Source organism: Saimiri boliviensis, chromosome 2 (assembly GCF_048565385.1).
Source record: "Saimiri boliviensis isolate mSaiBol1 chromosome 2, mSaiBol1.pri, whole genome shotgun sequence".
Taxonomy (NCBI): domain Eukaryota; kingdom Metazoa; phylum Chordata; class Mammalia; order Primates; family Cebidae; genus Saimiri; species Saimiri boliviensis.
Window position 1 is genome coordinate 202337511 of NC_133450.1, and position 22947 is coordinate 202360457.

General features: G+C 45.6%; 1 protein-coding gene across 5 annotated transcripts in view; it reads right to left on the reverse strand.

The window, feature by feature from the left end:
• Positions 1-2491: 2491 nt before the first annotated feature.
• The window catches only part of PTPN3 (protein tyrosine phosphatase non-receptor type 3), a 122511-nt gene continuing 102055 nt past the window's right edge, over positions 2492-22947 (reverse strand). For all 5 annotated transcript variants that reach the window (XM_039475042.2, XM_039475040.2, XM_010335980.3 and 2 more), the window contains 7 exons: positions 14502-14592; positions 14169-14230; positions 12116-12262; positions 6184-6312; positions 5143-5288; positions 4512-4647; positions 2492-3882 (listed from right to left, as the gene is read on the reverse strand). In XM_039475042.2, coding sequence (XP_039330976.1) covers positions 3805-3882; positions 4512-4647; positions 5143-5288; positions 6184-6312; positions 12116-12262; positions 14169-14230; positions 14502-14592 — 789 coding nt within the window. In that variant the 3' untranslated portion in view covers positions 2492-3804. The remainder of the gene's footprint in view (positions 3883-4511; positions 4648-5142; positions 5289-6183; positions 6313-12115; positions 12263-14168; positions 14231-14501; positions 14593-22947) is intronic.

A 22947-nucleotide genomic window follows, 5' to 3' on the forward strand; every position in this document is an offset into this window, starting at 1 on the left:
ATCACTGATAGAACAGGTCAGAATGAAAAACATTCCAAATACACAGAAAACAGATTGCTGCTCAATTATGATCCTTTTCCAAATAACTTCACACAAATCCTTTGGTTGCTCCAAACAGAATGGGAGCTATGAGGATGGTGGCCCAGCCAGGCCATCAGACTCCCAAGCATTTTGTCACCGGTCTGAGGTCACAGAATCTTTGCCATGTTTACCGAGACTGCTCTCAGCTGAGGATGACAGGCAAGAACCAGATGGCGGCCATCCTTGTCTTTGGATTAACAGTGCCAAAGTCTGAGGGACACCACCTGGTGACAAGTTGCAGAAATGTGACACATCTCTGTAGGAGCCATAAAGCTTTGGTTTAGGATTAAGTTTGATTCTCTGGAATATTAGGCTCCCAGAATGGCAAATCTTGACTTCACCTCATCCAGCCCAACCTTCCCTGTTTACATATAAGAAAACTGAGGGTTGAGGGCGGTATATCTTGTCTAAGTCCAGGTCTAGACCCAAACCCTGTCTCTCACAACCTTTCCCTATTTCTATTGCCTCTTTGTTGCCTCTGGAGGATGATGAGGCCTTTTTTGCTTGCCCTCAAATGATCATTTCTGGGGGACCAAAGAAAAAAAGATCAAGTAGCAGCAACATAGCAGCAGTGCTATACACACTAATCTAAAGGCATATTTAAATATGAATTACTGTGGTAGGAAACGAAAGACCAGTACAAGAGTGTGTTATGACCACTGTCACCCCCAACCAAACTGAGTTGCATCTTTTCTTCTGGAAAGTCAAAACACTGCGTGCAGGTTCTAGAAGGTGACACCAGCAGGGATCTCTCATCTTGATTAAATTGGCATATCAACGTGGAGCCTCATTAGATCTTCTAGAAAGTGCCAGAACGTAGGATGTAAATGTCTTCTCCATTCATATCCAGCCAAATCTCCCAGGCAAAATATTTATCCTGATTCTGACTCAGTTCTTCACTTAGGACTAAAAAAAAAAAAAAAAAGCTCAAGCATAATTGCTTAAGTGTATAAGGTAGTGATACAGGAATCTGGAGCTACAGATTTTAATTGATAATTTCTACATAATTTACTTGTATCTTTTGCTCTTTTAGATAATTATCTTGACTTGCTCTTCCAGTATTTCCTAGATTTTGTTGCTGGCAAATTCTGGTGGATCAGAACTGCTGGCTTGCCCAGTGGCAGAAAAGACTGTCTGCAACCACCTGGTAAGCTTTTCAAAAATTTATGTGACCGTAACGGTAACATTTCTGCAACCCTAATAAACAATTTGTTTTGGAGAAAAACAAAACCCCCATTTCCAAAGACATTCAGACTACTTTGCAAACATTTTGCACACAGGGTGATGATGCATTTTTATCAAAACGGCAATGATTTGCTAAATATCCTAATGGCATTTAAATTTATGCCAGTGTTCCCTCCACCTCCTCTTTCTTGGAGCTTTGCTGAATTTTTCTGAGTCCAGATTATTTTGTGCTCTTGTTCTCTCTCTTCTAGAACATTTTCCATTTTCCTCTCATAAAAACCCAGTTAGGCTGGGTGCAGTGGCTCAGGCCTATATATAATCTCAACACTCTGGGAGGCTGAGGTGGGAAGATCACTTGAGGCCAGGAATGGGAGACCAGCCCAAGCAACACATCAAGATCCTATCTCTACAAAAGAATAAAAATAAAAAATAAGCCAGGTGAGGTGACACGCACCTGCAGGCCCAGCTACTCTGGAGGCTGAGGTGCGAGGATTGCGTAAGCCCAGGAATTTGAGGCTGCAGTGAACTATGATCATGTCACTGTACTCCAGCTTGGGCGACAGAGAGACCCTGTCTCTAGAAAAAGAAACAAAAATCCAGTGGATTCTACTTTTGAAAGTTGTGTTTTTGGGCTAATCACTGACAACTAAACTTTTCTAAGTAACTCATCCACAGCAGTGGCTGTTGATATTCCAGCTGATGAAGTGACATGAATAGTATGATCTTATTCAATCCTCATGTTCAGTCTGAAGTCCTACGTATTGTTTTTATTTTACAGATAATGAAAGAGAGGTGGAGCTTCTATGTGAGCAGGCCCCAAGTAGTTAGTGCTGAGTGGGAACAGGAACTGAATCTCCTGCCCCTCAGCTGCAAACTTTCTGGTGGTTTCTTGTTTTGCAGTATGGGGTTATGGTACGGTGTGACATCTCCCTCCCACCTCTGCCACTTGGCAGTAAAATATCCATGTAGAAAAGTCAGAAAGCATGCAAGTAAGTACACTAGCTCTGGAAATAAAGAACCTTTAGGGTCCTCCCACCCCCTTAGATAGGTCTTTATCCATCTTGCAACCAGCAAACTATTCAATTGGCACCGAATTTGCTGAATATCAAAATGGCTTCATTTCTGTGCATGATAACAGGGAAACATCTTTTCCATAAATACCATTAAGAACCTGGCTTAACTCTCTCTTCTGAGTACATAAAAACCACTGTTTAAAAATACCACATTAAATGTTTATGCCATTTATTTTCCTTAAATAATAATTTGCTACAATCCTGTCACAAATTTAAAAAAATTTAACACAGTATTCACAAAGGCAGAATTCTTTAGGACGATCAAAGTGATGGTCTTAGAATAAATTAACATCAGATTGTATTTATATTCAGATAGTCTGATCCTCTCTTTTGAAATGCAATGGAGACCATTGTAACTGGGGGTGAATGCACACATTTGTTCTTCTATACAGAGACTCATTCTTTATGTATACTCAACGGTAATTTGAATCGTTAGAAATCCTGAGAAACACTCACCCCTGGGCACACACATGTACACACCCCCCACGGCCAACCCTCCAGAAGCTCGGTTTCCCATGGTTCAATTACTAGAAGCTCTTTTCTCGAAGCCCAAACATTCGGAATATTTAGATGACACTGTCCCATCTCCCCTTGGAAAAATCATAGTTTCAAGTGTAGGAACTTGAAGTAGCAGCAATACATGTAGGAGATTCAGTAGTCAGTGATTCCAGTCCTGGGTACTGAGTGTGCAGTAGGAGGCAAGCAGAGACAAGAGACACACCTGCTTCTACAACTAAGCCACGAGATGACCAGAACACACTGAGGGTCCCAGTTCTTAGAGCCTCAGCTGAAAACTCACCTGAATGCACATTATGAATCCAGGTCAGGCACCAAGAGGAAACCTCAAGGGGGATACTATTCTCAGAAACATGAGTATCAGAAGTTGCCGGGAGATGGGACAAAGGGAGAGAGGGCAGAGAGGTGCCGCTCAGCCTTCAGCCTGACCCCCAGCACCCTGCCATTTAGTACATTCGTCAGGGTTTCCTTAGCATCAGTGCAGGTGAACCTGAGTTGTTCCAGCTCCACCTAGAGGCACAGAAAACTCAGCCCTTACAGTCTGACACACAGAAACAAAACATCGAAACGACCCAAGATAACTACACCATCTTGTTGCTGGGAGGTCAACAGCTCTGTGGTGTCCCGTCTCAATTGCTCCAGGATGTCAACAGGGGTGTGTGTGGTGATGTTGGGGAAGAAGACATTAGGACAGGGCCCACACTGAGATCCCTTTTGTATCTTTCCATAGAAACACAGCCCTAAATGATGCCATAAATACATGCTTATCTACACCAGTTCCTATGTACACAATGTCTTTTCTACAGAAATTTAAAGTGCCTGGCTTCAGAGGTGCCCATTCCTTTCCCACAGCTACTGGTTCCTCTTGCTGCTTCCGGAGAGGAGGTCTGTCCTCCTCTCTCAAGGACGATGGCCTTGGGAAAGAGGAATGGACGTTTTCACAGTTGTCTTAACTAGGATCCAGCATCTGGACTAAGCCTTCTTCATACACACGAAGAATCGCTTCACACACAAACTTGTATTGGCTCTGGAAAAGAACGCAAAGCTGTCAAGTCCCATAGCTTCAGGAAATGCTGCCCCCCACCCTGTACCAGTGGGTCTTTTGCAGCATTTGTAAATACTTTCTGAGTGCCAATTCCCCCATTTGTGGGGAGCCTTAATCATGCTCTTTCCATACCGCTTCACTGCCCTGCTTGGAGTTCCAGGGGAAATCCCCAAGAGTTCCTCTTGAGGACAAGAGGATGTGGCACATGACCCTACTTTGAGCTCTGTTCCACCCGTGGAGGACCGTGCAGGTACTCAGAGACCACATGGCTGGGACAGAGCTCAAAGTACGGTCATATGAAACATGCACGGAGCCAAAAGGAGTACCCAGGTATGGGTGAGAGGGTGATGGAGAAATGATGGTGCAATGATACAGAATCCAACCAGGGCTCCTCCCGGACAGACGGGCTGGTAGGAGATAAACCACAGAGGCAGCAGAGCTCAGAGGTGAGATGGGTGTGGGTTGTCGCCACTGACAAGCTCTGAGAACCTGGGCCAGTGATTCCGTCCCCCTGAGCTGCAGTCTCTTGACTGACAAAGCCCTTCTCTCAGGCCTGCCTGGTGTAAGTGCTCAGAAAGTCCAGCCATTGTTGTTACTGGATTTCTACTCACTGATGTCTGCACCATCATGGCGCGCTGGTCTCGCATTTTTCGGACGATATCCAGGGGGTAAACGGGCAGGTTCCTCTCAGTTAGGCACATGGCTGTTTCCATAGTGACCAACACACCGGTTCGACCTATTCCAGCACTGGAGAGGGGAGAGGAGACAGACTTGGGATTTGTCTGAGTAGCCTTTCTGCATGACTCAGTGTTGACTCAGGAGGGGCTGTCCTCTCCTGGCCTTGGAGAAGACAAAACGCACACTCAGGGTGTGCTCTCAAACAGGCCGAGGCAGCCTATCCTCACCCAGCCGAGGCTGGGGCTCACAGGCAGTGAGGAGAGCCAGTGTTCAGTACCAAGTCCCCTCGCTTTCCACTCACATCTATGACAAAGGTCAGCTGACAGGACAGGAGAAGGGGTGTGTGGGGGACTTTCTTTGTCAGCTCTGTGCTGTATTCACAAGTTTAGGATTTCGTAAAATTCCAAATCACTTTTGAAATAGTGAAGAACTACAGTCAACAGAGGTCTGTAAGAGCACACCACTTTGTGGGATATAGGGTGGGTTTGGTGCCTGCCAATTCTCTCCAGGCCTTTCCCAACAGGCAAAAGTATCCTAAACCCAACAAAACAACAGGCGCTGTACCTGCAGTGAACCAAGACGGGCTCATTGTCCACTCTCAGGGACCTCACATAGTTTACAAATTCCAGAAAGTCGGAGGAGTCATCGGGCACACCGTGGTCAGGCCACGCGACGTACTGGAGATGTGTCACTGTGTGCTCTTCGCCGGTCTGTGGGAGACACAGTGGCCTTGGTAAGCCTACCCAGCCCCAAACCAGACACCAGGGGGGCCCTGTCTCCTGATGCTTTCTCCCCCAGTGCGCAGCCCTGCTGTGGCCCCTGCCAGTTCCTTCCCTGCTTCCCCAAAAATCTCCATCCCCTCTCAGGCTCAGCCGCAGCCTGTCCTGCAGGGCTGCCTTCCTTGATCACTCTGCCCAGTGATTTCCTCCATGTCTCCTATGATACTTGCTATTAGGGGCCACACATGCTCACAATCTTTAACTGTGGCAAAATATATATAACACGAGGCACTGTAACCACATTTAAATGTCCAGTTCAGTGGCATTAAGAATAGTCGCAATTTTGTACAGCCATCGCCACTATCTATTTCCAGAACTTTAAAAATCCCACGAACATAAACCCTGCACCCATTATGCCATATGGCGTAATGTCCACATATCTCCTTTCTCCTCCTTCCCCAGGCCCTTGGCAACTGCTGTTCTACTTTCTGTCTCTATGAATTGGATGACTCTAGGCACGTCACAGAAGTAGAATCCTACAATATTTGTCTATGTCTGGCTTATTTCACTTAGTATAGTATGCTCAAGGTTCCCCTGTTGTAGCAGGGGTCAGAATCTCTTCCTTTTTAAAAGCTGAATCATATTCCATTATACGGACAGACTGCGTGCTGTTTATCCATTCCTCCATTGACGGACATTGGGACACCGGGATGCTTGCGCCTCTTGTGACTAGGGCCACTACAAACTCTGGGTCCCGCCTCTTTGATGGGCAGTCTTGTGTGCTGACATGCTTGCCAGGTGGAAACAGACAGCACACTCAGAAGCGGGACCACCTGGGATGACAGCGGCCGCTGATTTAGTACCTGCCCCTCCAGCTGCGGCTCACCTGGGTGTTTGTGACCAGCATTTCTCGAGACACATAGGCAATGGTGCAGTCCTCTGACTGACACTGGATGTGAAAGCTGCCATGGTCCATGACGTCAGGGGGATCCGGCCAGTACTGGTGACATTTGGTCTGTAAGAAACCACCAAGAGTGAATAAGCTCCCTCTGCAGGGTGTCCGTGCAAGCAGTTAACCCTGGACAGGTGGATGGGTTAGGCAAACTCTCATGCACACCCAAGAGAGCTGATGGAAGAAAACAAACTCCGCCAAGTCCGATCAGCTGTCTGTGTTCTTAGGGTGGGTGGGGGGCAGCCTGCCAGGGGCTTGGCCACAGGTCTCTGCTCAACCCCAGGCTGCAGCCTGGAGGAGGAGGATGAGAGACTCAGCGGCGTCATCACCAGGGGCCATCTGCAGCAAGAGCAGCAGGACCCTGGCCTGTGAGCAACCTCTCTGCCCTCCCCCAGTCCCTGAGGCCCCTCCTCCTGTACTTCTCCACCATCCTCCCCATCCTTTTGAGGAGGCGGCTCCGGGCACAGCAGTTATGGGCGCACATCTGGTGTCACACACAACTCTGCCGGGATCCTCTCCTCTTCCATTTGTCAGCCAGATGATGTTGAACCGGTTGCTTAACCTCTGATTTTCATGTTTTCCACCAAAAAGATGGAGATGGCTCCTGCCTCAGGGCTGGTGAGGCGGCCGGAAGTGGTGTGCAGTGCTTAGCCACTGGGCAGCGGGGGGCGGGCGGGGCAGGCCAGGGGTGGCCATTACTTCTGCTGCTGTCATGGGTTACACACCAGCTTGAGTAAGAGTGATCAGAGGTTCCACAAAAACCCAGATTGCAGGATTCCCAAACTGAGATGAATCCTTTTTCACTGGAGCAGTGTCTCTGAAGCCCTTGAAGGTTTTCTTAGCTGAAGTCCTAAGGAGGTGATATCTCCACACAGCAGACAAGGAACCCAGGGCTACTTGGGATTAAGTGACTTGCCCAAGGCCATGGGGCTGCAGTGATGCAGTCTAGCACTCTTCCTATGGCCCCCCAGTGTCTCTGTCCCCACAGACGGGCTGATCCCGCCACCCTCCCCAATTTCTATCCCCCACTTCCAAAACCTGCAGCTTGTCCTGTAAGCCATCTGAGCACCTGCCTCTGGCTTCTAAGCAGACTTCAGGGCTAGGCTGTCCATCCCATCATAGATCCTTCTGTCAGTTAAATCCTAACTCATTAAACAAGCATTTTCCCCCAAGCCTATATGTGGTTATACCAACTTAAGTAAAAATTACATTTGTTCATAGTGGGAAAAGTGGCATAATTACAATATACATACAATTTGTTAGAAAACAGCTTTCCTATTCTTACTTTCAAATGTCACAGTGAACACTTGAAATTAAAGTATGCTGCTGGAAAGCTGGAGTTAAGAATTTACTTGGAAACCTTAAATATGGGTAATTTTGGTTAGTAGCCATGTTGTGACTTTGCTTAGACATGAGGGGGTTAAGGGCTGTAGGGCCCAAGGCAGAGTGGACAGACACAGGCCCTCTCTTGTTCCCTCATCTGCACAGGAAGGATAAATCCTGCCCTGTAGGCTCCCAGTGGTCCCACCCACAGGATAAATGCAGGGAAGACATTCTCTGATGTGATCAACCCATGTAAGGCAGAACTACAAATATCTGTACTTCCAGAGAGGCTCCCCTTATTCCACGGTGACTCTGACTAGTACTAGACTCTTTCTCTACCTCTGACCAAATACAGATTGTAGTTCAATTTGGATCTGAGAGCACCGGGGTGGAGGGAATGGAAACTGCAAGAAGTCTGTGGAGATCGTGAGTTTCAACCCTGGTTAATAAATTCTACTAAACATATTTGCTTAGTGATCTTGGGGAAATTAACTTCTTTGGGCCTTAGTCTCCACATGAATGCTGCTGCAGTGAGGGGTGATGATACTGAAGCGCTGTATCTTTAGAACAGCAGATGCTCAGCACTGAATGGTGCCTTTCATGAACATGGCTTTACCTTGGCTTCAAAACAACCCTATGGGGTAGGTACTATGGTTGTCTCTGTTTTGCATATGAGTAAACTGAGGCTCAGAGAAGGAATCCGTGTGCGTCAGATCACATGGAGAGGAACTGGGGCAGAGCTGGAATTTCATAACAGGCCTGTGCACTCTTAGCCAGGCTGATATACTCCGGAATGATAAGAAAATGCACCTACCTTGGGCTGTGGTTCCTAGATCTATTTGCTGAACCAACGAGAGGGGCTGACGAAGCCTGACTCAGAGATTGGTTCCCTGTGGAAGAGCCCCGTTGCCAAAGTGGATATGTTACCAGGCAGTGTCCTAAACACTAAATTTAAACAGTGATGTATGCAAAGCTAAGCCTATGTAGCGATGGAAGAAGTAGTTCCAGAGAAGTCACCAATGGACCATGGAGGTCACTGAACCTGGGAGGCCAGCAACATGCTGCTGGGTGTGAGACCCCGGGCAGATGCTGCCAGAAGAGCTCAGAATGCTCTGTCCTCAGGGATTTGCAGGCCTGAGTGGGGCTTGTTTCTCATTTTCCAGTCCCCAGGTGTGGTTTTGAGAAGAGGCTTCAGGAAGGGAAAGCTGACCAGGGAGATGGCTTCTGAAAGGATATGCCTTTCTGGACCAGCAGGAACAAGCCACAGGCTGGGTGGAAGAAAAGCCATCCACCCGCTGTGAGTCCCACTCTACTCCGTGCATGATATGGGTGAACACAAATGGGACATGCTGACAATTTCATCTCTCAGAGAAAGGGACAAACCTGCTCACCTGGAGTGACTGATTCCCAATCCAGAGGCCCTGCTGGGTGGTGATGAGGACGAGATAGGAACTTTGGGATAAAGGGCTCGGGTCATCTGGTCATCCAAGGGTTTGTAATAGGAGAGGGAGGAAATACACATGGTGGATTTCAGAAGAACAGGTTCCTAACAATGGGTAACATGCCAATGATGGAGAAAGAGCGCTATCTCAGGAAGATGGACCAGTTAGGGTTTAGTGGGAGTCAGGGGCCAACTTCAGAAGGCTTCATGATGAAAAGCTTGCTTTCTTGCTCACTTAGTCAACATCCCTGGGGATGTGGAGATGAATTAGGCAGGATGAGGCACTGTCCTCAAGGTGCTCTCAAATCTGGTGTGGGGAATGTGGTGAAAAGGAAAGATAGACGGAAGGCTCACACAGGAGAGGGAGGCAACATCCCAGAGAGAGAGGACAGGGATCTCAGCATTGAAGGACAAGGGTCTCCATCAGGTTGGCAAGGCAAGCATGGATCGTTCAGGCAGAGGGAATGGGACACACATGGTCAAGAGGCAAAGAGGCACATGGTATACCCAGGGAATGACAGTACAATACACCTGCACAGAACGTACAAGTCAGTCTCAAGGTGAGACTTTGCTTGGTCCATGTAAGGAGCCACCAGAGGGTTTGAGCAGAGAAGTGGCTGGACCAGGCAACCCTCTGGAAAGGCCTCACTGAAAGCTGTGTCAACGGATGGACCAGATGTGGGGAGGGGGAGCCTCTGGGCCAGGAAGCCACTAAGGAGGCTGTTGCTGCTCCTGGAAGAGAAATGCAAAAGCTGTGAGTGAAGGCAGGGGTCTTGGGGACAGAGAGGGAGACCAGTGGCAGCAAGCTGTGTTGAGTGGACATGGGAAATGGAGAGAAGGGAGGGGCCAAGACCGATTCCAGGTTCCTGGCTTGGGTGACTGGGCAGATGGGTGCCACCGGCCAAAGTGGTGAGCTCACGTGTGGCCACCTGGGTGCAGGTGTGTAGCTGACAGCTTCAGCTTCGGGCATGTTGTATGTGGGGACACTCGGGTAGATGTGTTCTATCAACAAATCAGCAGGTGGGTCTGGGTTCAGGAGGTGGAAGGAATCAGTGCCTAGATCCATTTGCTGAACCAACCAGAGAGGCTGACAAAGTCTGACTCAGAGATCAGTTCCCTGTGGAAGAGCCTCGTTGCCTGACTGCACGTTTTACCACGCAGTGTCCTTAACAGATAACAAGAGCAAGGGGGTTTGTAGAGCTTTGTGCTTCCCCAAACCTAATCCTGTCACCTCACATGATCCTCATGGCAACCCAGGGGATCCTAATGTCGCCCAGAGCAGCAAACCTACCTCCTTGCCCTGAGAGATGAGGAGGGCAGGATCCTGACTCACTACGCCACGTGGAGCACCCACTATGGGATGGGCAGCCGGTTTAGGGTAGCTCATTGTTAATTCTCAAAACAACCCCAAGAGACAGGCATTACTACCTCCTTTCTAGTGATAAGGAAACTGAGGCTTAAAGCACTGTGCAAGGCTAAACAGTGAAAACCGCTGGTGCTAGAACTCAAACTCCTCCTCTGATCCCAAAGCCCCTCCCTCTGTCAGCCAGCGGGGCCAGGAAGAGTATCTGTATTATTCACATGCAGACGTAAAAAATAGTATTTCTCTCCAAAAGAAACATCTCTGATGGAAAGTGATGGAGAATAACTTTTTCAATTGTAAAGTCATGTTTCTAAGATGAAGCCCATGAGCCTCAAGGGAGAGCACAAAGGAAAACATTTTGGGTAGGAATTTTAAAAGGGAGAAATGAAGTATCTCACGGGGCAGTGTCCTGCTGATCACTGGGGATATGAGGCTTCAAAGGAGGCTTGAGGCTCTCTCTGCACCTGCAGACCTGAGAGCAGCACAGCTTGGGGGTGCAGACTCCAGCCAGCCGCATACCTGCTGGAAGTCCTACTCCACTAAATGCATGGTATGGACTGCAGCCAGCTGCACACGTGCTGGGAGTCCCAATCTACTAAATGCATGATAAGGGAGAAAACAAATGGGAGACGCTGAAAGTTTCATCTGTCAGGGAAAGGGGCAAGGTTGCTGCCTGGAGTGATGGACTCCTAATCTGGAAGAACTGGTAGGTGGTGACGTGGACAGGTTAGGGCTTTCAGGATAAAGGGCTGAGGTTATCCTGTCGTCCAAGAGTTTGCAACAGGAGAGGGAGGAAGCATGCATCCTGGATTTCAGAAGAACAGGTTTCTACAAATGGATAAACAGAGGAGGTTAAGTTCCAGAGTCAGGGATAGTGAAGGGAATGCTAGACTTCAGAGGAGACAGAAATTGCTAACGCAGGAAACTGACGAAGCAGCTGGAATGGCTTCACTGAGAAGGAAAGCACTGGGAAACAAACTCTCGAAGTCACAAGGGAGACCCCAGATAAGCTTAGGTGCAGAGTGGACATCAACAAAAGAGGGAGGCTGTCAGCAGCAGAGAGCTGGCAGGGCAGCAGCCACAGGGGCGGCCAGAGGAAGCTGAGACCTCCTGGATCGCAGGAAGGGCATTTTCTCCTGAGTTGGAACAAGCTAACCGAGGGAAAGAAGGGGGCTGCTATCCCGGGCAGAACGTCTGTTAACAACCAAACCTAAGACAACAGACCTTTCCTGGGCCGGGGTGAGCTCCCTTTTCTCTGAGGAGAAGAATGACCTTCCTGCTGAAAAGGCAGAGTCAACATCACAGGGAAAAGAGATGCCCAGACAGATAAGACAGGGACGGCACCGAGCTGCCTGAACGGATTCTACGGAAAATGGCACAGTGACGTAACTTCTACTTTTTACAAAGGCCACTGTGAACCCGGCACACACGTTGCTCTTTCAGGACCAGCACTTGTCCTGGGTAGGCAAGGCCATGTCACTGCCAGGGTTCTGGGGCACATGAAGAAATGCTAGGGGAAGAGCCTTCTGGCCTGTTATAATGGATCCAAGCTGGGACTGGGCAGGAGGAGGGCTGAGCTTCCCGTCACTGGGGGTGTGTATTGGTTGCTTTGTAGAGATTTAGGGTCACATACGGGCTGGACCAGGAGATTCTGACGACCCTTCCCAGCACTGAGATTGGCGCTCCACAGAGCATGGTGTGACACTGCACACATGTGAACTGGAAATCAAGCTACTTACCCGCCCTCGCTCTGTGAGAGTTGTCAACATAACGATGAGTGACAGCTTCTGATCCCAGACAACCTGCCAAAACTGCGCACAGGTATGCGGCAGAGGCCCCTGAGCGGCGACGTACCTGTTCACAAGGTTAGCAGCAGGAATTTCCATCTGGCAAGAAATTGGTCAAGTATTAGACTCTGTTGTTGCCACAAGGTGGACTGGGTTTTAAACTCTTCTACTTGCTAATTGGCATCACACCAGAAAAAGATCTCTTTATCAATTCACAGCAAATAAGAAAAATCAAACAAGTTACTTCTTTTTTTTTTTTTTTTTTTGAGACGGAGTTTCGCTCTTGTTACCCAGGCTGGAGTGCAATGGCGCGATCTCGGCTCACCGCAACCTCCGCCTCCTGGGCTCAGGCAATTCTCCTGCCTCAGCCTCCTAAGTAGCTGGGATTACAGGCACGCACCACCATGCCCAGCTAACTTTTTGTATTTTTAGTAGAGACGGGGTTTCACCTTTTTGACCGGGATGGTCTCGATCTCTTGACCTCGTGATCCACCTGCCTCGGCCTCCCAAAGTGCTGGGATTACAGGCTTGAGCCACTGCGCCCGGCCACAAGTTACTTCTAAAACTCCTTGAAAAATGATCTGACAACACCAGCATTAGATCTTTAAGATAAAAGTGTGTGGTACTCAGTAGGCAAACATCAGAACTCTATCTGTGTGATGGCAGAAGAGTTTAAATGACTTTCATTGCTCTATCCTGAATAGAATCAATACTAGCTATCTACATTTTTAGCAGTATATACCATTCCTACCCCCTAAGTCTTTCCCTATGTGGTTTTCTATCAAAATAGAAAACTGTACATTTATTTAAAGTACAGACCTATACAGGTTTATGCCACCAATTCTGGTTGCAGTTTGCTTTCTGCATGGCTTCCAATGCTTGCTTGTATCATAAAGTTGATCAATCTTGATATTAAATGTTGAAATATTTTGAAATGAGTATTTCAGGTAGAAATAGTTCTGCTCCATATTTCCTTTTTCCCCTCTGGACTGAGTCCTTTTGATGAAAGAACACTCAGAACCTGCTGAGCTTTGGGCTGGCACTGGGATTCACTCACTCTCAGGTAGGCAAGGTAAAGGAAGTCTTCTAATTTGTGGTTTGGCTGGTGCTTGGGTGAATGGCTTCCTCAGTCCTGGGATTGCATGAAAAGACTGGTCTTTGTGATGTTGCTGCCCCTAATGTTTCTGATGCTCTGCTTTTAAGATACTGGGAATGTCGAAGTGAGGGTCAATGAATCCATGGATGCTTTGGGACAGGCGTAATCATGGATGAGACCAATTTTTATTAGGGCATTTCTCGACAATTTGTTCTAACTTGAGAACTTAATCTGAGAAATCATCCGTCTGTTTAGGAGTTGGCAGACCACGTATCGCCTGAAGGCCAAATCTGCCTGCCACCTTGCAAGTTAACGGTGGCTTTTAATCTTTTTAAGTGGATACATTTTAAATGCAAAGACCACATATCACTATCTGGTTGCCTACAGAAAGTCTGACCCCGGGTTCAGATAGAAGGAATGCAAGTTTAGAGAGGCACTTGCAGAGAGAAAACAAGTGCTTTTCCCATAATACGTGAGACATTTCACTTTTTCTTTTTGGGTTATATGTACAGAGAAGGTTTTGTTTTTCTCTTTTTTTTTTTTTCTTTTTTTTTTAAGGCAGGATGACACTAATTACATGGAGAGAAACAGTGACAAACACGCCACTGGCAGAAACCACCTGAATGGAAGCAGCTCAGTACAGAGGCGTGCGGACGACTGAATTAGAAACAAGCCTCGTCCCCTCTTCCGTGAGCTTTGTGACCTTTCAAATTATTTTAACTCTCCGAACCTTAGTTTCCTCCTCTGTAAAATGAGACTATTCTGCCTTCCCTCCCATGGCTGCTGTGGTGCTGAAATGCAGCGGTGAACAGGAAAGCACTCTGTCAACTGCAAAGCCCCCACAGGCCCTCATCATCATCGTTACAGTGGTGAATGTGCGCTTTAGCATCATCCAGATTCCTAACTTACATTCACGTAACTTGCATTGATATAATCTTCATTTCCCTGCAATAATACCCGGGTGGTGTCATCTGCAGGGAAGAGAAAAAATTACCGATTATTCTGAGCATGATTTTTATCATACCAAGTAAACCAGAGTTCAGTTCCCAGCCCCATCTGCAGCTCTGCCTCATTAGCATAAACACTATTCCCCAACTGTTCAGAGTCTGAAATGGCTGCAGTAAAGACGGTGGTGTTTACAGACACACTGAAAATCGTTCCAGAATACCAGACAATCTGTTTTAAAAAGGGAAACATTATCTCAGTGGAGGGGGGAAGGAGGCATTCATGCTGGATACTCACAAGGCAGCACATCTTTATATCGGTTTTTGTCCAAATTTTGAGGCAGCTTTGCAAACGTGATGGCCAAACCTGGCTTTTTTCTATAGAGTTGCTATGTGAGAAATAGAGAAAAAAGAAAGCATTGCAAAAATCAGATGAAAAAGTGTGAAAACATACTTTATCATTCACAGCACCAAAATCTTAACATTTTAAAGTGATTATGTGTTATATACTAAAAGATCATCTTCCCAATGAGAAATTCTACAGTTCCATGAGAAACTGACTAAAGGCTTTCATAGCTTTTTTTTTTTTTTTTAATTAGAAAAAATGCCATAGGAAGGGACTGGTTCTCAGGTAAGTGAAACCTTGTCTTTATGACAACTATTTGACAAGAGCTGAAAGCAAGAGGTGGGGGGAAGAATTTGGACTCAAAATTAAATGGAAATCATCTAAATTAGTCTCGAACCATTTCCCTCCAATTCAACACAGTAAACCACACCCTTTAAGAACAAAAGCACTTCATTCATCATTGCAGAAGTCTGTTTCTACAGGAAAAACGTTTATCGCAATATACAGTAAACTTTTTACAGAGGTACTTTCCTACACATGTAATCACTACTGAAAATCTCAAATAACAAAAAATCTTTGCAAACGTAAAGTCACATATTAGACATGTCTGTATGGTACCTGTAATGATTTTCGCAACAGCCCTGTAAGAGGTATTAATTGTATTCTTACTTTGCAAGTTCAATGCTTTGCCCAAGATCACAAACAGGAACTCGGATCTCACTCCAAAGCTTATGTTTTCTTTTCTATATGACTGTTTCTCCTTTTAATCCCTATCTACCAGTGATTTTTATTAACTCTATGGGAGTTTAAAAACAGTTTTTTTCAGTGTTGGAAGTGATTTTTGTGTGTGTAAGATTCGGGAAATTCAGCTAATATAAAGAAAAATATTACCAGTAATTTCACAACCTTGAGATGAGCTTTTCGTATACTTTCTCCAGCTTATTTTTTTCTGCACCTACACGCACGCAAATGAACAGAAGCATATATACACAAACATATAATACATTTATATACCGTGTTTTTAAAAGCAAAAAATGAGACCCAACAACATATTGCCACATTTTTTCTTTCTTTCTGAGACAAGATCTCTGTTGCCCAGGCTGGAGTGCAGTGGCATGATCTCAGCTCACTGCAATCTTCGCCTCCCAGGTTTAAGCGATTCTTTTGTCTCAGCCTTCAGAGTAGCTGGGACTACAGGTGCGTATCACCATGCCTGGCTAATTTTTGTATTTTTAGTACAGACAGGGTTTCCTCATGTTGGCCAGACTGGTCTCAAACTCCCGACCTCAAGTGATCCACCTGCCGGGGCCTCCCAAAGTGCTGGGATTACAAAGTGTAAACCACTGTGCCCGGTCATATTGGCACTTCCTTATGCTATGTGTTCTATGCAACTTAAGTGTCCTAAAAGAAGATAAATATTACTTAGAAAAAGTTTTGAAGTCAAGAAATTTGGAAAATACTTATTTTATGTTCTATGAATCTCTAATTAAAGATAAGTCCTGCAATGCATAATGCAAATATTTGCTTAATTACGATCAGCTAAGCATTTCTCAAGCTAATCTGGCCATGGAAAATCTCAGCATCTAATGGAGTATTCTGGGAAATAATGATCCTAATTTTCAAGCTGCTTTCTCCACTTACTGGATAGTGTCTATTTCCCATGGCATTATTTTTTACACATATGATCTTTAATGGCTCAATAATCTAGTTTACTATAATGTATTTTAACTTTTATCCTACTTTTTCATTAGGCTGTTTTCAAATTTTTTTACTCATAAACATTTAAGAAGAGAATTAAAGAATATATATAAGGGTTTTTTTTTTTTTTTTTTTTTTTTAAGTAGTTTTACTGTTTTGCCCAGGCTGGAGTGCAGTACTGAGATCTTGTCTCACTGCAACCTCAGCCTCCCAGGTTCAAGCAATTCTTCTGCCTCAGCATCCTGAGTAGCTGCCCACCACCACACCTGACTAATTTTGTATTTTTAGTAGAGACAGTGTTTCGCCATGTTGGCCAGGCTTGTCTCAAACTCCTGACCTCAGGTGATCCACCCGCCTTGGCCTCTGAAAGTGCTAGGATTTTTAAGAGTTTTGATACATATAACCAAGTTGCCCTACAGGGACGTAGGATAAATTCACTAAATTGTGGCCAACAGCCTTGATAAAGATGTGTTGGCAGTTTCAGTAGGGAGGGTAAAAGGATTTCTCCCTCTATATTTTTGCAAATGGTATTGTTTTGTAAACTGGCTTCTGTTAGTCTGGTTTTTTTTCTCTTACTAAATAAACAACTCCCCAGAACTCCCCAGCAGAGAATTAACGTGGAGAATTTGGGTCATGATAATGGTGCCCTATCTTATACATTTGCCAAATGTCTAGAATTTCCAAACACTCCAAGAGCTCAGCTACTCACCACCTTTACAGTTTCAGTTCATAACCATCAAGTAGCTGAACATCTTCTTAAATCTCTACAGTCTTTAATAAACTCTATGAGTTCATTTTAGGAATAAACTAATCGTTTATTGGAGGTTTTGGGTTGACTCTGGCAAAGGTGGCATCTAAGTTAAATTTACCTAGATGGCATTTTAGTTCTCACTAAGTGAATATAATCAACAATTAAGTGAACATAGTAAAGCTAACTTGATGTGAAAAGAGATTTTTTTTTTTTTCCAAACAACAAAAGTGTAAATATAATCAACTTGAGGTGGTCAAGCAGGAAAGTACAGCTATAGAAAAAGGCTTTAACTACCATTAAGACTTTAAATGTACCTCAGCAGTAATGATCTGCTGACAAATTTGTAAAGTACTAAGATAAATCGTATATTAAAAAGTACTCTGGCAGTGTTTACATTTGTTTTCTGAGACAGTCTCGCTCTGTCTTCCAGGCTAGACTGCAGGGGTGTGATCTCCTCATCGCAACCTCTCCCTCCAAGGCTCAAGCGATTCTCATGCGTCAGCCTCCTGAGCAGTTGGGAGTACGGTCACGTGCCACCACATCTGGCTAATTTCTGTATTTTTAGTAGAGACAGAGCCTTGCCATGTTGGCCAGGCTGGTCTCAAACTCCTGACCTCAAGTGATCCACCTGCCTTGGCCTCGCTATGTGCTGGGATTACAGGCATGAGCCACCATGCTCGGCCAGGCAGTGTTTAAAAATTTTTAAATGTGCACACTCTGGACTTTATTCAACAGAAATACATAAAGATACATGTCACGGAAGTTTATCTGCAACAAAATATTTATCCTCAGAAAACCAGACACAGCCTGGATAGTCCCCAGAGGGGAAGAAATGTTTACTTAAATGATAGTACAGTCTTACAGAAAATTCTGTGCAAGTAATAAAAAGAATATGGCCGGGCGCGGTGGCTCAAGCCTGTAATCCCAGCACTTTGGGAGGCCGAGGTGGGTGGATCACCAGGTTGAGAGATCGAGACCATCCTGGTCAACATGGTGAAACCCCGTCTCTACTAAAAATACAAAAAATTAGCTGGACATGGTGGCGCGTGCCTGTAATCCCAGCTACTCAGGAGGCTGAGGCAGGAGAATTGGCTGAACCCAGAAGGCAGAGGTTGCGGTGAGCCGAGATCGCGCCATTGCACTCCAGCCTGGGTAACAAGAGCGAAACTCCGTCTCAAAAAAAAAAAAAAAAAAAAAGACAGGTGGAAAGTACAGATTTCGAAGGGTATCTATTCATATACTTTTAAGTGAAAAATACAAGGTATTGAATAATTTATACAATGAGGATCATCAAATAGCAACAGTGTATATAACGTGTAAACACACAATCGTGTGTGTGTGTGTGTGTGTGTGTGTGTGTGTGCATGTATATATAATGTATCTGCATGAGCACTGAAACAAGTATGGAAGGATACATACAAAATTGTGGTTTGCAAATTATAACAAAGGGGAAGAAACTGAAGGGGATGGGAGTCAGGAGACTATTTTACTTTGGTTATTTCTGAATTATCTGAAGTATTGCAATGAGAACTGTTATTTTTAAATTCAAATGACTAAAGTGAGAAAAAGAAATACAACAAAAGAAATCTATTTATAAAAAGTACAAAATTTTTACAAAAAGCTAGATGAACAAATCAAAGTTAAGATTGTTTGGCCTTTGGAAAATCTGACAATGCACTCCTGTTTTTGCTTGCTTTGCAAAGGCTAACACTGAATAGGACTGAAGCGATTCAGTAGAAACACAATTCAAACACTTCGTTTCTTAAGAGTTGGTTTTTGGCCAGGCACAGTGGCTCAGACCTATAATACTAGCACTTTGGGAGGCTGAGGTGGGCAGATAGCTTAAGCTCAGGAGTTCGAGACTAGCCTGTGTAACATGGCAAAACCCCATCTCTACTAAAAATATAAAAATTAGCCAGGTGTGGTGACATGTGCCTGTAGTCTAAGCTACTTGGGAGGCTGAGGTGGGACGATTGCTTGAGCCCAGGAGGTGGAGGTTGCAGTGAGCCAATATCATGCCACTGTACTCCAGTCTGGGTGACAGAGGAAGACGCTGTCTCAAAAAAAGAAGAAAAAAGAAAGAAAAAAAAAAGAGCTTTCAAGTTCCTAATTTTTTTTTTTTTTTGAGACAGAATCTTGCTCTGTCACCCAGGCTGGAGTGCAGTGGTGCAATCTTGGCTCACTGCAACCTCCACCTTCTGGGTTCAAGTGATTCTCCTGCCTCAGCCTCCCGATTAGCTGGGATCTGTGTACAGGCATGCACCACCACGCCCGGGTAATTTTAATATTTTTAGTAGAGATGGGTTTTTGCCATGTTGCCCAGGCTAGTCTTGAACTCCTGAGCTCAAGTGAGCCACCTGCCTTGGCTTCCCACAGTGCTGGGATTACCTGTGTGAGCCACCACACCCAGCTTCAAGTTCCTAAATGTAGTGGCTCCTCTCCAGGCCCTGTGGGCTGCTTGGCAGTCCGGGTATGAAACACTGCTCTGAGAAGTGGGAGGGACAGAGTAGAAAGTGAGTGTGGGGAACACAGATATGTCTTTCTGGAAGGGTCAGGGATGGAACGAAATGAGTTAAGGCTTTGTGACACTGGCCAGAGTATAAGACACAGTTTTTAAGAGAACCTTCATTCTTTTTTCATTTTCCAATTCATTGAAAAAGTAAACAATCTGCTTTAGTTAGTCCTGGGCTGAATAATTGTGAGGCAGACAGCAGCTCCTGGCTGCAGATCCCTTAGACTCTGTCCTAGAATGGGAGCCACCAGGAGGCTGAGAGGCAGGGTCACCAGGATACCGAATGACAAAACTACTGAATTTTATGAAAAGTCATTAATTTTTATGTCCTAACATCCTTTGTTTTCATTCTATCAGAGTACAGTTATAAAGAAGCTCTGAAACTAAAGGTAAATTATAAAAAGATCGGCTAGGAGGGGTTGCTAAGGAACAACTGCATTGAAATTACAGTATCAATATCACCAGCTCTGGCCTCCAAAGACAAACAATTTGAACGGTGGGAGTGGATGCTCTCCAGTGTGGTACGGTGGGAGGGGGATGGATCAGACGACTGGGTTTTTTGGCTTAAATATTTCTTCCTGGAATAAGTCACCTACTGTAATATTAGAGAGGACATCAGGTGACTCTAATCTCCTCATTCAACCAAAGACATGCAGTCTAGTCACATCCCCCAGATGAGGGCTTCATACACCCAACTGGCTCTAGCCAGAGGATGCTTGCAAGGCCCCGCACAGTGGAAGCAAGAACTCCATCAACTCTATGAACAGCAAGAGGGGAATTCCTGAAGGCTGAGAACCCAACAAGGGGGAAGAAAACAGGAAAAGGACAGGAAAGAAAAGGGGGGGCCGGGAATCAAGGAAAGCGTGGGTAAGGAGACAGCAAAGAGCAGAAGCAGACTGCATTTCATGCCCTCCACAAAAGCCCAGAGTTGACTCCAGGGAACCAAGTTTTAAATGGCTGTTTCCTGTATCAGCCACTATGGCATTATCTTTAGGAAGGCAGGAATCTCATTTGTTCGCTGCCATAGACCCCAGACCAGCACTGTGCCGGGCATATAGTAGGTGCTCAACAAGAATGTGTAGCGTGAAGGAATAATGGGATCTGCTGCTTTCAAAAATGGGTGTCAACCATGTGAATAAAGCATGCCAAGAGAATTTCAAAGCAACTTCAGCTTTCTTGGACATGTGCCCTATAACTAAGCTGAGGGCAACTCATTTTTCACTAAAGCCCCACCCCAAGAGGTTGTTTCCCTAGTATCACTTGGCAGACAAATTAACAGTTCACTCCTCGTGGGCAGCTCATCCACACCGGGAACATCCCTATTCCTTCATATCTGATCCAGCCAGAGGGCAAGAGAAACCATCTAGAGGGGTCTTGGAGCCTCTACCTACCTTCCCAGAAAGGTCTGCTGAATTGAAATCATTGCTAGTAAACTGGGACCTTCCCCGCTTTCATGCACAGTCCCAGATGCAGAGTCTACTGCTGGCAAACCTAACAAGTATTCTTGCAGAACCCCTTTCAGACAGATACACAACAAAGCGATATGGCAGCACTTCCTTTAGGTGGGCTGCTGGCACTTGAAATGTAAAAGCTGCACACACAGTCATTCCAAAGCCCCAGGTTTTCTCTGTGTATCCCAGACACATTAAACTGATATTTTCTTTTCTTAAAACAAAACAAAACAAAACAAAACAAAAACTATTTGGAAAACTGTTTTTAGAAATGCAATCTTTTGGGCTGGGTGTGGTGGCTCATGCCTGTAATCCCAGTACTTTGGGAGGCCAAGGTGGGGAGATCCCTTGAGGTCAGGAGTTTTAGACCAACTTGGCCAACATGGTGCAACCCCATCTCTACTGAAAATACAAAAAATTAGCTGGACAAGGTGGCACACGCCTGTAATCCTAGCTACTCAGCAAGCTGAGGCGGGAGAATTGTTTGAACCTGGGAGGCAGAGGCTGCAGTGAGGCGAGATCGCATCACCGCACTCCAGCCTGGGCGACAGAATGAGACTTGGTCTAAAGGGTTCTAATCTTGAAGATGCAATTGCTCTCATTAATTTCTACAGGTGTCAATTTAAACCCTTCAAAGTTTACAGCTCCCTCTGCCCTTTCAAATGCACCTTTTATAATTGTAACAGGAGCCAGTGAGTAACTTGTTTTGACATTAATGGCTATCTTCTATAATGGGCAATGTAGGAGTAAGTAAACACAGGGGTCAGAAGAAAAAAGATGGTTTGTGGCTCTGGTGAGGATAGTGGATGCTGAAGTGAAGGGGCCGGGCATCTGAGTTTGACATGACCTGTGGTGGTCTCTTATCACTACTGCTGTAATCCGGCATTCTCTTGTCTTCCTCATTTTTGAGGTCTTACTAACAATGGGCAAGAAGGCAGGGAAGCTGTGAGTCACTGGATGAAAACAGACACAGGGATTCTTTGTTGTTGGGAAGCTGGTTCTCAAAAGGACAGGTCAGCATTATCACTTAGCTTTTATTTAGGAAAGTCTACACCAAATACAGATCCTGTCCTTTGTTTAAGTGGACACTTCAACTCAGGGAACATGTGGATTAAGCTGCAAGTTTTTCTTAGGAACAACCAAAAATGTGATGGAACTGATTAATTCCCTGAAGGCGGAGAGCTTCCTGGAAGGGGTAACTCTGGGGTCAGTGTGAACCCCAACTCTGCTCCTTTACTTAAGAGAAAGAGGAACACCCTACCTTGGTTACACAAAGAGAATTTAGGCAGTTTGGAGCCAATCAAAAATGCCACCAAACTGCTCGCACGGATATAGTTCATATAGTGTGGCTACCGAAGGGAAGGGCTAATGGTGGAGAACAGGGTGAGGGATAGGTACATGCAGCAATGGTGAGCTGCTGCCAATAAGCTCAATTTTTACTTTTATTTTTTAGATGCAGTCTTGCTCTGTTGCAGCCCAGGCAAGAGTGCAGTGGCATGACTATGGCTCACTGCAGCCTCAACCTCTGAGGCTCAAGCAATCCTCCTGCTTCAGCCTCCCAAAGTGTTGGTATTACAGATATGAGCCACTGTGCCTAGCCTCGATATTTAACATACATTCTTCCCCTGCCCCCACCCCGAGACTGAGTTTCGCTCTTGTTGCCCAGGCTGGTGTCCAATGGCACGATCTCAGCTCACTGCAACCTCCGCCTCCCAGGTTCAAGCAGTTCTCCTGCCTCAGCCTCCCAAGTAGCTCAGGATTACAGGCATGTGCTACCATGCCCGGCTAGTTTTGTATTTTAGTAGAGACAGGGTTTCTCCATGTTGGTCAGGCTGGTTTTGAACTCCCGACCTCAGGTGATCCACCTGCCTCACCCTCCCAAATTGCTGGAATTGCAGGCACGAGTCCCAAAGTGTTTTTATGACAGGCATGAGCCACAGTGCCTAGCCTAGATATTTAACATATATTCTAATTGTGGCTCTATCT